Source organism: Manacus candei, unplaced genomic scaffold, assembly GCF_025592945.1.
Source record: "Manacus candei isolate 608988 ecotype Guabito, Panama unplaced genomic scaffold, ASM2559294v1 h1tg000060l, whole genome shotgun sequence".
NCBI lineage: Eukaryota > Metazoa > Chordata > Aves > Passeriformes > Pipridae > Manacus > Manacus candei.
In genome coordinates, this window is record NW_026138108.1 from 6,986,894 (window position 1) to 7,000,890 (window position 13,997).

The 13,997-nt window shown below is 41.2% G+C and overlaps 1 protein-coding gene across 1 annotated transcript; it reads left to right on the top strand.

Moving 5' to 3' along the window:
* The first annotated feature begins 1,846 nt into the window (after positions 1-1,846).
* KCNJ11 (potassium inwardly rectifying channel subfamily J member 11) lies at positions 1,847-4,464 on the top strand. The gene has a single exon (XM_051803974.1). It carries the CDS (start codon positions 2,155-2,157, stop codon positions 3,355-3,357), a length of 1,203 nt encoding a protein of 400 aa, XP_051659934.1. The 5' UTR covers positions 1,847-2,154; the 3' UTR covers positions 3,358-4,464.
* The last annotated feature ends 9,533 nt before the right edge of the window (positions 4,465-13,997 follow it).

A 13,997-nucleotide genomic window follows, 5' to 3' on the forward strand; every position in this document is an offset into this window, starting at 1 on the left:
CAGAATAAGCCCACGGCTAGAAAAGAGTACGGAAAACCGGCACAGAAGTCAGGACTACCTCTTGAATCCCTACGTCCATCTCTGCAAAAGAGCGTGCAATGTTGCCTGCGAACTGCATGGTGTTAGACAGCCTCCTCGTGCTCACCGCAAAATGCTGGAAGTATGAGCTGCTATCAACCAGAGAACTACACTTTTGACAAGTAAATCTTCAAATTACTTCATCTTTTTGGGTTGTTTTGCGGTTTTTTAAAATGTTTAGGAAAAAAAAGTATTTTTTTAAAAAAACCTAAACTTTAAAAAAAATTAAACTGTATATATATAAATCATGTGCTTGGCATGATTTATATATAAAACTAAAAGTGTAGGTGCAGGTGACATATTCACAGTAAGCACACAAAAAGAGCCAAGCGAAGTGATACAGAGAAAGGGGAAACACCTTTGGCTACACTCAGTGTCCTGGCAGCCACATGTTGCTTTTCTAGTTTTGTTTATCAAAGAAGCAAGAAAGATTAACTAGAACAGGAGAAATCACGCAGTATTGGGAAACTGGACCATCTAAAAGGAATAGATGTGTGCAAGGACATGCAACTATTCATGTATAAAAAGTAGAAATAGTCTAAAGTAAGCGTTTAATTGCAAGACCCATAACAACTGCTCAGAATGCTCAGTGATTACTTCAAAATGCTAGTCTGAAATCCCTAGGTGGGCCGCTTTAAGTAGCTGTAGGTGGTGAAAGTTAATTTCAGCCCCAACTGGCTGACTCCCAGATATCAACTGGACAATTGCCTTGCCCAGGGAATCGGCGCCAATAGCTGTTTACAGTGTGTATCACAGCACTTAGAGCTTAAACTGAAGGGAAAGTCCATGGACACGTGCAATTAGAAAAAAAATAATCACAAATCCACTGGCACTGAAGAAAAACCCCTTATGCAGGATTGCTAATTGCTAAAACATCCTGGGATGTTTTAGCAATTATACAATGTTGGTGTCTAAACTGAAATAGAAACAAAATATTGAAATTAGAGTAAGTAAACACATGGATGAGAATATTGCTGTTTACACAACAGAGAAGTCAGATCAGAATGTTTCTGAATAATGCATCTTGTCAGGAAGATACATCCTTTCAGGCGTGCACATGTATGTATTTACACCCACAGAGACATCGTAGTGCCACAGATGGGTTCTACCTTCCTGCCTCCTTTTGTTGCCTCTTCCGAGGATATGCCCCTCTGGAAGTTCATGTCACCAGGGGTTAACCCTTTGCAGCTGGATCATTTTTATTGCAATTTTTACTTCTATTTGGACTATAGACATTTTCCTGAGCAGCCATAGCTCATGTAAGTTCATGGGCTCCTTTGTTAAAAAAAAAAAAAAAAAAATCCTTGTTTTGTCTAAATAACTCTAGAAAATTTTATAAGTGGGATTGAACCTCTTTAGTTCCAGGTCTGTGTTTAACCATTATATCCTTGGATTTAGCTTCTTCAAGCAAATTTTAGAAGTGGGATTCAGTCCCTTTATTTCCAGGTCTCTGTGTAACCATTATATCCTTGGATTTAGCTTCTTGAAGCAAATTTCCTGCCACCAACTGCCCGATTTATTAGATGAACACTTTCCTCTTTTTGAAGAAAAACGTGCAGGTGAATTTCAGGAATTTTATTATTATTATTATTAATATTAAAAATTCGTTTTAAAAAATTGCCCAGTACCGTTTCTTTTCTGTCTTTCTTTTTTTTGTATTTCACGGAGTAATCACCTGACCCGAAGCCACAGCATCCCACAAAGCAGCCCCCTGTTAACGGAAGGCAGCTGGGGGAGTAAATCCATCCTGGATCAAATGTTTACAAACAAACAGCGGCACGAAACCCTTCCTCAGGGGAAAAAAAAAGAAAAAAAAAATTAAAAAAAATAAAAAAAAAAATAAAAAAAACCACCCTGAGGGGTAAAAGGTAAAGGAACGCCCCCAGCTCGCACGGGGAGCGATCCAGGACCGGTTCCGGCGGGGGCTGCGGCGGCGCCGTTCGCCCGCTCTGCCCCCGGGCGCGGCCGCCCCCCCGTCCCCGCCGCACACACACACACACACACACACAGACACACGGTCCCTCCCGCCCCCGGTGCTCGGGGCGGTGCTGAGCGGCGGAGCGGCGGCGGGGAGCCATGCTCTCGAGGAAGGGGATCATCCCCGAGGAGTACGTGCTGACCCGGCTGGCGGAGGATGTGCCGGATCACGCCCGGTACCGCGCGCGGGAGAGGCGGGCGCGTTTCGTGGGCAAGAACGGCGCCTGCAATGTGGCCCACAAAAATATCCGGGAGCAGGGACGCTTCCTCCAGGATGTCTTCACCACGCTGGTGGACCTCAAGTGGCCACACACGCTGCTCATCTTCACCATGTCCTTCCTCTGCACCTGGCTGCTCTTCGGCATGGTCTGGTGGCTCATCGCCTTCGCCCACGGGGACCTGGACCACAGCACGCGGCTGCAGCGGGACCCCGGGGAGGGAACAGCAGGGGCCCAGGCCAACTTTGTGCCCTGCGTGACCAGCATCCACTCCTTCACCTCCGCCTTCCTCTTCTCCATCGAGGTGCAGGTGACGATCGGCTTTGGCGGGCGCATGGTGACGGAGGAGTGCCCGGCCGCCATCCTGGTGCTGATTGTGCAGAACATCGTGGGGCTGGTGATCAACGCCATCATGCTGGGCTGCATCTTCATGAAGACCTCACAGGCCCACCGGCGGGCCGAGACCCTCATCTTCAGCAAGCACGCGGTCATCGCCCTGCGGGAGGGCAAGCTCTGCTTCATGCTGCGCGTGGGCGACCTCCGGAAGAGCATGATCATCAGTGCCACCATCCGCATGCAGGTGGTGAAGAAGACCGCCAGCCTGGAGGGGGAGGTGGTGCCCCTCAACCAGATCGACATCCAGATGGAGAACCCCGTGGGGGGCAACAGCATCTTCCTCGTCTCCCCACTCATCATCTACCACGTGATAGACAAGAACAGCCCCCTCTATGACATTTCCCCCATGAACCTTCACCACCACGAGGACCTGGAAATCATTGTCATCTTGGAAGGGGTGGTGGAGACCACAGGCATCACCACTCAGGCCAGAACCTCCTACCTGGCAGACGAAATCCTCTGGGGCCAAAGGTTTGTGCCCATTGTGGCAGAGGAAGATGGGAGATACTCTGTGGATTACTCTAAATTTGGCAACACAGTGAAAGTGCCCACCCCTTCTTGCACTGCGAGGCAGCTGGAGGAGGACAGGAGCATTATGGACACCATGACATTGTCCCCTAAAAGCACAATAAGGAGGAGGTCTGTCAAGCTAAAACCCAAGTTTACCATAAGTGAAGAGCCTTCCTGATGCCTTCTGACTGGAAAACTCTCTTAGGGCTTTGTATCTGAAAGATGATCTCATGAACTCAAAACACTGAGGTGGCCTCTTACTTTTTTTTAAATTCAGGTTGGTAGCACAAGGTATGTTCTGGTGTTATTTATTGTGGGGAAATCTAAAGCTAATTATATTTTTTTAAAGATGTGAGAGATTTCAAGCAGAACTGGGTGTAGGAAAATCATGGTCTGCAGCTTTAAATTTCAAGTCAGACTATTTAATTGCACGATCATTCTGCATTGATTCAACTGCAGGTAATAACACATTTTCTCAAAAAATAAATGTGTATTTATCCTCAGACATTGCAGTTTTTAGGGTCTTGCAGTGTTCGCAAGTCAGTAGTTTTTAACTGCTTTTTTTTCTTACTTGAACAATCAATATAGCAAAATAAAATATTAATAATTAATAAAGTAGGCTGGATTTAAATTATAACAAAAGGGTCAGACAATGTTATGTATGACAGAAGACCAGATCCAGAAGTGTCTATATATTATACTCTATGTCTCAAAGAAATATACTGCTGGATTTGCATCATCCATATTGTGTTGTATGGAGCCACTCCTACCAGATGCAATATGAAATGTATTTGAATATTTACCTTTGTTTATTTTAAAAACCTTTACACTTCCAAAATAAAACATTCAGGAATACCTATTTGGACTGTACCTTTCTGATAGTAAGCAATACTTTGCCTTTAAAAGGAGTAACAGATAATACACAGTTCAAATTAACTATAAATCAGAAAAATTCTGTATTTCAGTTTCTACATGAAGAGAAGCAACATTCCCCTCCACCCAAGCCACATGGCCATAGGATACTCAGTAAAAAAATTAACCTCTCTTGGGTCATGGTGAATTCTGCGAGATAATCAGAGAATAAAAATAGAATTAGATATTTTAAATGAAAGGCCAATGCTGAATGCTGAAATTATATCTGCATGCAGTAGGCAAAACCTTTCACTCCTTTCCCTTTTATAAAAGAAGCTGAGGTTTTTGTGCTTAGGGGAAGGAGGGATGTGTAAGACAGTGTGGTCACTTCTGGGATGCTGTGTCACAAAATAAACTCCTGCTGAGGAAGCGATTCCCTTTCTAATTTCATCCTGATCTCCCTGCACACCCGGCGCCTGCCTTGGTTTTTAGCTGAATTCCAGATCTGTCATTTGCCACCAAACATGAAGGAGCCATGTTCACCCTCTCGGTTCCACAGTGATAACAGGAGCAATTCCCCTTAGCACACTCCTGCAAATCCACTATCTGGGCACACTGGTAACAGCAGCAATTTTATTTCTATGCAGGGTGATCAGGAGGTAGCTCCAGGATTAACTACAGTGCAACCAGTCACCCAGGAAAAAAATATAATGTTCAAATACAACCTAAAAATAAGTATTACAGAACTGATCCAACGCCTGGTTACACAAGCTGTGCTGAGAGGCACCAAGTTAGTTTCAAATTAAAGGAGCTTCTAGTATCAAGTCTTGTGTGTTATGTAGTTCACAACAGACACCCAAAATGGTTTGTGTTGGCAACATTATGGCAAACTTTTTATGCCTTATTAGTGTAACAATAAGACAAACTCATTCAGAAGTATAAGAAAACTTCCATAGTGACTACAGAATGCTTTCAGGCATCTATAATGAAACAGAACAACTTTTGCTGAAATCAAATGTTGTTTTAAAATGCTAAAATATTAGTTATATTTTTGCTGTTTGTGTATTTCAGTTTTATGAAGTCCTGTATCAGCATTATCAGACTGCCAGTTACAGGAATAAATACCTGCTCAGTTTCCAAATTCCCACTACACCAGTACTCTTCTGTGAACAGCTCTCAAAGTGTGATAAGAGTTTGACAACAACAAGACAGGAAAACTAGCATTAACAAGTAGTCAGCAAAGAAAATTTGTAAAGGCATATTTTACATTTGTAATCATACCCCCCCCTTATTTTTTAAAATGCTGAATGGTTAAATGCCTTTGATGATTAAGTTTGTTCTGTCAGATTGAGTTGAACTGTCGCATTATTTTCCAGCTTTCCCTTTTACTGCCCCTGTGCCGTCTCCCGTTGCCTGTCAGAGGGCACTTACCATAGAGCTACCTGCATTTCCCAGGCACCTTCGTTCCTTTGAAAGTTCATTTTTTTTAATCACTTGTCACAATAGCACTGCTCTGTTCTTACAAGAGTCATAGACAAAATATTAGTTAGTTTTCCGGTGACTTGAAATCTTTGACTTCTCTATAATCTCCTTAGTGCCTTATTTCAGTGTGTAAGATACACCTTAAGGTTCTCTCATAAAACATTTTCAGCTCTGGTTGCAATTTTAAAGCTCTTTTCAAGGTTTGACCTAAATGTGAAGCAGTTTCAGCAGCAATACCATGCTACTATTTTCAGGAACTGATGCAAGCTTCTTTTTGCCTCAGGGAGATCTGTGAAGGAGAGAGGTAGAAAATTCTCTTTGTTCACTGCGAGTGGAAGGGAAAAGATGGGAGGAAACAGTTTGCTTTCACTGGGCTGCTGTCAGGACCATCTTTTATGTCACTTCTTTTACAAGAATTGGCCTGATTTTCCACGTCTTGCAAAAAAGAGACATCAAAATATTATGAGGAAGGCAGGATTTGTGCTGTTAAAACAGTGAATTATTTGAATCGAAGTGTTGGTGATTTTGAATCTTGGGATTGTTTTGATCTAAAATCCTTCTGTTCTTTCACCATTGAAAATACTCAAAAGCATTTCAGGGGCAGAACAAGGAAGAGTAAGCGTATTTATTTTGCACTAGGGATATCACTTCTTTTTGGGGATCCTTTCATTTTGCCATTTACACAGTATTTAGGAGCACAGGTATCTGAAATTTTTCTGAAAGTTGCACTTGTGCCGACCGCCCCCATTCTCTGTGGGAGGGTTCTGAAGAAGGCGTCGGTGCAATCATTTGACGTACAAAAGTTCCTCATTCTCAGCAGTGAGCAAACACTGCAGTTTTTTGTAGTTGAAGTCCAAAGTGAGTGGGCTTTTGAACTTTCTTTCTCAGCCCACGTCTGCTTTTTGGTAGGTGGTATCACAATTTGGATCCTGCTTAGCAGCCGGGGAGAGTGTGCCGTGGCTCCCACGTGTCCTCTGCACAGAAACCAGCATGAGGGAAGCCAGAGGCTTGCCCTGGCTGAGGTGTGGACATGGACACAAGAAGTAGGAAGCACAGGTTTTGTAGTGACCCAGTGATGAGTTTTGGGTGTGGCAGAACCAGCTGAGTCCATGGGAATTGCCTTTCATGTGCTTCAGAGTCCAGATATCATCATCAGTTTGTGCTCATAAGTTCACACTGTTTAGTGCATTCCAAATGGAGCTTGTGAAGCTGCTTGGATCATAGGGTCATAGAGCTGGTTAATCAGAAAGGGAGACTGGAGAACACTTATGTTTTATGCTATAGTTTTAAAATACTTGTAGTGACTGCTGGTGAGCCACTGAATGTATCAGTTTCATGTTGTGTTTCCTAATGAAATCAAGGGACATCCTTGTGCAAAATTAGAGCATAACAAGGTCCCACTTTGTCTCTTTATCCCTCAAAGCCATGATAAGTACAGTACTTCAGTAGGACATGTCCCTATAAAATAGATACAAACCAGAAGTGAACTGAGGAGGTGGCATATGAGGGCACAAGGGAGTAAGGGACACAAAATAAATACATTTAAAATCCTGAAATTACACAGTGAGAAGACAAGAAGTAATGAACTGTTTTCTTTCGAAGGACCAGCAAAGGTGTGACAATTCTGATATGTGAGATCAGAGGCCTAAAAAGCAGCTATGAGAGGCTGGTATAAAAGTCTTTAAGAAGGCCATGGTTTACATGCTAGCATAGATCAGCAACAGGGTCAATGTCAAAATTCTGGCTGCCCTGTAAGGCGAGACTGCAGGCTGGGCATGATCAGCATTACTCAATCCAGTGGGTCAATATTGCTGTGTGTTGAGCAAGGTACAAGTCACAACAGAGCCCTATTGGAAGCAGTGTTAGGAGGACTTTTTGGCATCTGACCCTTGTGGTTAGTTATTTATTAATAGTTAATAATATCAAACTAACAGGTAATTAATAGTTTTTTGAAAACTGAATTTGTTTCTTCATGTTTTCCTTTCTCTTCCACTCTTTCTTTGTACATCAGTGTCCCCTTAAAGTAATTATCATAGGTGTGCTAGCACCAGTTGTTTGGGATAAAGCACAAGAATGTTTTGAGAAATAAAATACAACATTTAAATAGATACTAGAAACCCAAAAATCCTCTGTGAAATTGTCAAGCGTGCAACTTTAATAGTGGTTATTTGTACAAAGCATGGAAATACCTATTCCTAGGAACTGGATATTAATAAACCACCATGAATTATTCCCTCTTGTTCGTTTTGCAGGTTTGTGTGGAAGGGGAAGTGCTTTAGCTCTTCAGATTAAGGTTGAGGAGAAAAGAAGAAGGTTCAAAATCACTGCATTTTAGGCTCCCTGGTTACACCTTTCCCTCTCCTCATGCTCAAAGTCATACTGGTGTGTCCACTAAAAATGGGCAGGGTCAGTACTCCTTGCAGTGCATGTTCCTGTGTGGAACTTCCTTTATCCAGGCCCAGCTGCCCCATTCCAAGGTGGACATCTCAAACCCATCAGCCCTGATCCAAGCTTCCTGGAAGGCAGTAGAAAAATTTCCACCTGTTTCAGTGTGGTTTTGGATCAAATGGCATAATCTGCCAACCTGCTGAAAGCATGTGCTGCAGCAGAAAGGGGGATTTAACCATCACTGCAGACCTTACTGAAGTGAAGATGCTGTTTGAGATGAGAGGACCCTTGGGTGAAGAAGGCCTTGGGTGAGCTGGACCAGAGCAGGCGGTGGGACGTGTGTTCAGCGTGGCTGGGGACTGTCAAACTGCCTGTGACAAGTGACTCAGTGCACTATTTTTGATCCAGCAACGGGAGAAAGATACGTGATACAAACCTCCATACCCCCAAGGAGAACTATTAAAAGAGCAGAAGACATTCTTAAGAGGCTGCAGATGCCGCTGCCTCCATCCTGCTCTAAGCACCACTGGGTGCCTACAGAGGATGGTATGCTGCATGTTTTTCTGGCTTATGCCCCTGTTTTAATATATAGTGTGACTTTAAGGAGTTATCACAGGGGAATGACTCAGTTTAAAGAGAATTTTCAAAAATCACCACTTGCAGCTCCTCTTCACCACTTGCCTCTGTCAACCTTTGTGCCTTAGGAGTTTAAATGCCAATGGAAACATCCAATGAGGGTTTCCTAACCAACTCCCTTACTGCAAAGCTCAGCAACATTAAATAAGCAACCCAGTCTGAACTGGAGAGAGTTTAGAGGCCTTGTGACAGTGGCCCCACAGAGAAACATGTCTTCTCTTTCTTTCCCTTGCAGGAGCTGAGGCCCTGAGCTGGGAGTAGGGCTGCCACATGCTATGGCAGGAGATGGGAGCCACATTTTTATTTCTCTAGTTCTTCCTTTTACCTTTGCTATTTTAAGTGGCCAATACCTGCTTATGGTTTTGCCTTTATGTTTTCTCTGCCCAAGAGAGGGTAGGCACAGCATATAAATAGCATTGTTGTTGTTATAGTCACAATAATGTTATTCCTGAGTGAAGCTGAAGCGCATAAATTACCAGTGAGCATCAGTGCCAGAAAGAAGGGACCCTTGACTTCAATGAGCCCCCGTTCTATCCAGCCCTCATTTTACATCCTGAGCCTTTAAATCCAAGAGAGCTTGCCAAGGAGTTCATTAGCACCAGGTTTTCCCTCTTAGGGTTGGGAACTATTAGGTTAATGGAGTGGGCAGCTGACTCAAATAGTCTCTGATGGTGCCTTTGCTGTGACAGTGATGCTGTTCCAGCTTCAGCATTTCCTGGGAACTTCTTCCTGTGCCTTGTGAGTAAAAATCCTGTTTTATTTCCTTTTCTCTAGCACAGAGAATATGGCCCTTGTGTCTATTGTATAATCCTCTATGCTAAGGCACTTGAATGACTTGAATGTTTATGTCGTTGTCTTAGATCAACTTGTCCTGTTTGTCATGTACCTGAAAGGAGGTTGTAGTGAAGTGGGTTTTGGTCTCTTTTTGCTGAGTAATAAGGGACAGGAGAAGAGCAAATGACCTCAAGATATGCCAGGGAAGGTTTAGACTGGATATTAGGAAAATTTCCATCAGTGAAAGCATGGTAAGGCATTGGAACAGGCTGCCCAAGGAAGTGGTTGAGTCACAACCTCTGGGGGTATTAAAAAGCTGTGGTGCTGAGGGACATGGTTTGGTGGTGGACTTGGCAGAGCTGGACTAATGGTTGGACTTGCTGATCTTAAGAGTCTTTTCCAACCTAAACAATTCTTTTATCATAAGTTCTCACTGTCTCCTGATGAGTTCATACAAGTAATGGAGATGTTAGATCTACTTTAGTTTTAAAACTTGAGGAATAAAAGTTAGATAATGCTTCTTTCATGGGATGGGTGGACAAGAGAAGCAGTGAGATAAGCAGGAAGATCAGAGTGATGTTCTTGCAAAATGTATGGATTTTGGTGTAGCAGAGTGCCCAGAGAGCACCTTCCTTGTGTAAAATGATGGTAAATTTTGAACCTGAGGGTAAAGAAGGTACCCTACCCAGTGATGTTTTACAAGATGTCTATCACTCTGTATGTATACTAATCACTGAATATACCAGGATGGCTTGATTTGAAAGAACTAATGGCTGGCTACATCAACCATGGACAGAGCTCATGCTTGTTGAGAATTTATCTAGAATTATAGGCAATAAACAGATATTTTTTGGAAGTCAGTATCTATCTTTAAAAATTACTTTGTAGGAAGTAGCTGTTATTTTCTCACAGATTTTCTTCTATCAAGAGTTGTCTGGATATGCATAACTGAAATCTTTACATTTAGAATCCACCTGCTTTACTAATTGGATCCATTTGGTTTGAAAGTTTGTTCTTTCATATTTCCTTTTTGTAATTTTTATTTGAATTTTTTTCCTACTTACTTTGTTCATTACTGTACATAACCTGAAAAGCACATCACCTCTGTTGTGCTCTTGATCATCTATTTAAGGAGAAAAATAAAATAAAAAGTTCCACAGTGTGTCATAACCCTGTGACCTGTGGTCAGAACTCTTGAATTACAGTACTACCATTCAAGATATTTCCATGGTATCACAAGTGTTTCTACTCTTTTGCCCAAATCTGTCCTCACTGAAGAGAATCCATTTTCTTTTTAAGTGGAGTTAAATCCAATTTTAAAATTTATGTTTCCTCAAAAGTCTCCTCTTCAGTAGAAACCTCACGTTTGGACCTACATTCTTCACTCTGTTTTATATTTTGCAAGTTACATAGGAGATGAAACTAAATCCCTCCTCATGCAGTCCTTATTTTCTGCTTCTTTCTCCATTGGGAATAGTCCCTTAAACCAGATAACTAAACTCAATCGGTTTCTATTACTTCCATGTACCTGGCACTGAGGTGTCACATCCACAATAGCCTTTGGATGTGTAGTAATGCACTTCATCTTCGATGTGGGAACTGCTTCTTGGCTGGATGAATCAGAATTGTTTATTTTACTTTTCCAGAGAGAAGAGAATAAGTGTTTTAGCAGCAAAGCTATTCCATAAATGTGTCATATTGGATGAATGGTTTTGTGTTTTACTGTTAAAACTGTAATTTTCACACTTCTCTGTAACATTAAATAACTACCTGAAGAGACAACTATAAATATAAGACTCCCTGCCAGCTTGTTCCTCTTGTTTGGACTTGGCCTTGAGTAGGCTCAGTGTGAAACTTGCATGTTCAAAAACATTCTCTTTTACCCCTGAACCTCTGTCTGGACTTCCAGAGGTCCCTTACTGCCTCCTTCAGGTGACTTTCATATCAAAAAGCAGCTTCATTTAAAAACTACCAAAATCAACCTGGAGACAACTTATTTGCTGGTGATGGACAGTATGGATTTTGCCTGTTTCTTCCTCTTGCTAATCCCAATTCTGGAGTTCTGTAGGTTATACAGGGCCAAGCAGCTGCTGAATAAACACTGTCACTTATCACACCTTCCAGTAATGTTTGCCTGGTGAGGTGAGGGTCATGCTCAGGTGTGATATTGTCAGAATGGCCTTTATAGCTCTGTTTTAAAACTAAAACGGAGTTTTGTTGTTCATGGTTTTGTGTGCCTTTGATTTGGTGTCAGAGAGAGTTTATTAGCAGCCCTGTTAGGTTCTTCTACAAAGTAGGAAGAAATTAAATTAATTACAATAGTAATACTCTTATGCTGTCCCATCATAAGGGGAGTTAATGTATCTGTAGAAAAATACATGATCTTGTGTTAAAAAGTATTGCCAAATTTACGCCACTCAACAAAGTTTTTAGTAGTAGGTATTACTCAATATCCAGTCATCACTGGTTTCCACACTGACTCTCAGAGAAACTACTCCAAAGTGTGCTAAATTCAACAGATGTTGTCTTACTGACTTAAAGAAGTCTGGATGCAGTTCAGAGAAAGCCTGGCTAAAATAGTGTACTGGCACTCACATTTCATTCATTTTCCTGAAACAGTTTATTATAAGTGAAAAAATACTGATCAGCATTAATTCAGAAGTTTGACTTGGTCCTTAGTGAGTTATTGGTGGAAAGTTCTTTTAGTTTGCTTTTAAAGTTTATGGTATTGCTTTAGTTCATTCAACTGCAAAACTGGGATAGAAAATTGAAAATTTCCACGCAATTCTGATATACTAAAATACTTCCTTAGGGATATGATCTCCTTTAGGTAAGACTCCAGTACCTCTAATAACTTCGTTGGGTGTCTTATTCCTTTATCCAGCCAGTCTAAAAGAAGCTTGAGTATTTACAAACTAGTATCCAAATTTAAACTGATTTCTAAGAGATTAACAAACAATAATAAAACAATACACTTTGCCTGCAAGCTTAAGTTGAAAGGCTTGCTCTGCACACCTGTTTGATGTTGTCAGGTACAAAATTTGATACGGAAAGTTCAAGACACACCAAGTCTTATTGGCTGTGGTTTGTGTAGGAATTTCTCTTATGGAGAAAGGAGGAGGCTTTGCTAAACCAAGAGAGAAAGTCTTCCATTAAAAAGCTGCTGCAGTAAAATACTCCTGGGACACTAAGCCAAGAGTGATTTATTATAGAGGAAAGAACTGCAACAGAAAAAAAAAGTGTATGTGTGCTGGTTTTTGGGTGCCCTATACCTGGTCTCAGTAAGACACTGAGTACATACATACCAATAGTCATACTGCATATATGACTTAGAAGAGAGAAATCTTACTCTTTGTTAAAGGAGGTGGCTTTTTTTCCTTGCAGCAGGAATATGACCAAAGTATGACTCCTATCAACACTATAGCAATAAAGCACTTGACTTGGACAGGCTGTTCTGAGCCCATTCACCATCATCCACCAACTAAAACATTCTGTTAACTTTGCTACAAAAAAGATTTATAGTTTGAGGACAAACTCGTTAAGAAGTAAACCCCAGGCAAGGGTTTGATGGTAACAGTCCTCAAATATGAAATGTAAAATCTATACTGCTTTCTTGCCACTAGAATTTTACAGCAGGGTAAATATGAAATTACATATTGTGGTTGAGAGGGTAGAGGGTAAGTGAAATAGATCCTGTCAGATATGATATGTCCTGGAAAGCAAATTGGTGGTGGAATAGCTGGATTAAAGGTAACAGAATCTCAATTTTTGGCTTTTATTTTTTTCCCAACCACTTTACTTTCAGCGTTTCATAGCAGGGAGTATAACATTCTTAACTCATTTGAAATAAAACAATTCAAGGAAAGCAAACATCCAAGTTAAATTCAACCTTTGTTTGCGCCAATTTCTTAGAGCTTTTGTAAAGACTCTCGGTAGCAAAAATAACATGCCAAATGAATATACCTGTGTGGACTAATTCTATAGAAGCTTTAGCCGGCGTCTCCTGGGCCTGAACCAAGCTTGCATGGTGACTCATGAGTTACACTTTCCTGTTCCAAATGACTCCCTACCACTGAAATAAAATTATTTTCCCCTACAAATTACATCAAACAGTTCTTTGTACTGCCCTCACAGTGAAAGGACCCATAGATGTAGTATACATACCTGGGAACCTTAGAAATCTCTCTTTTTTTTTTTTTTTTTTTTTTAGTTTTCTCCAGGCTACAAAGTACATGACTTTGAAAGCATTTTTTTCCCACAAATATGAAAGCTGTAGTGTTATCTGAAGCATGGAATTGAGGCAGAAGCAGTTGCCTGAGTGGGCCAGTAACTCTTGTCTTGATTATATGTCCTCCATTAACCACTAAGTTTAAATCTCTTCAGGTCAGAAACCACTTAGTCTCTGTGTCTGTGTGCATAGAGTATATAATATTTCTTACTGCTAGATAAGTTGTTAAAAGGAGGCTAAAGAAATTTAATTATTTATCTCTTTATAGCCTTGGTATTGATATAGCTGGTTAATTATACAGGAAGCAAGAGGAATCCTGTCTCAGTAAGGAATATGAGAAATAATGTTCTTTTGACAGCTTAAACATAACAAACCTCTAGTCCTCTGGATATGAAGATGTATTTATTTATACTAATTTAGTACTCATCCACCTACAGGGCTTCTGTAACAAATGTAAC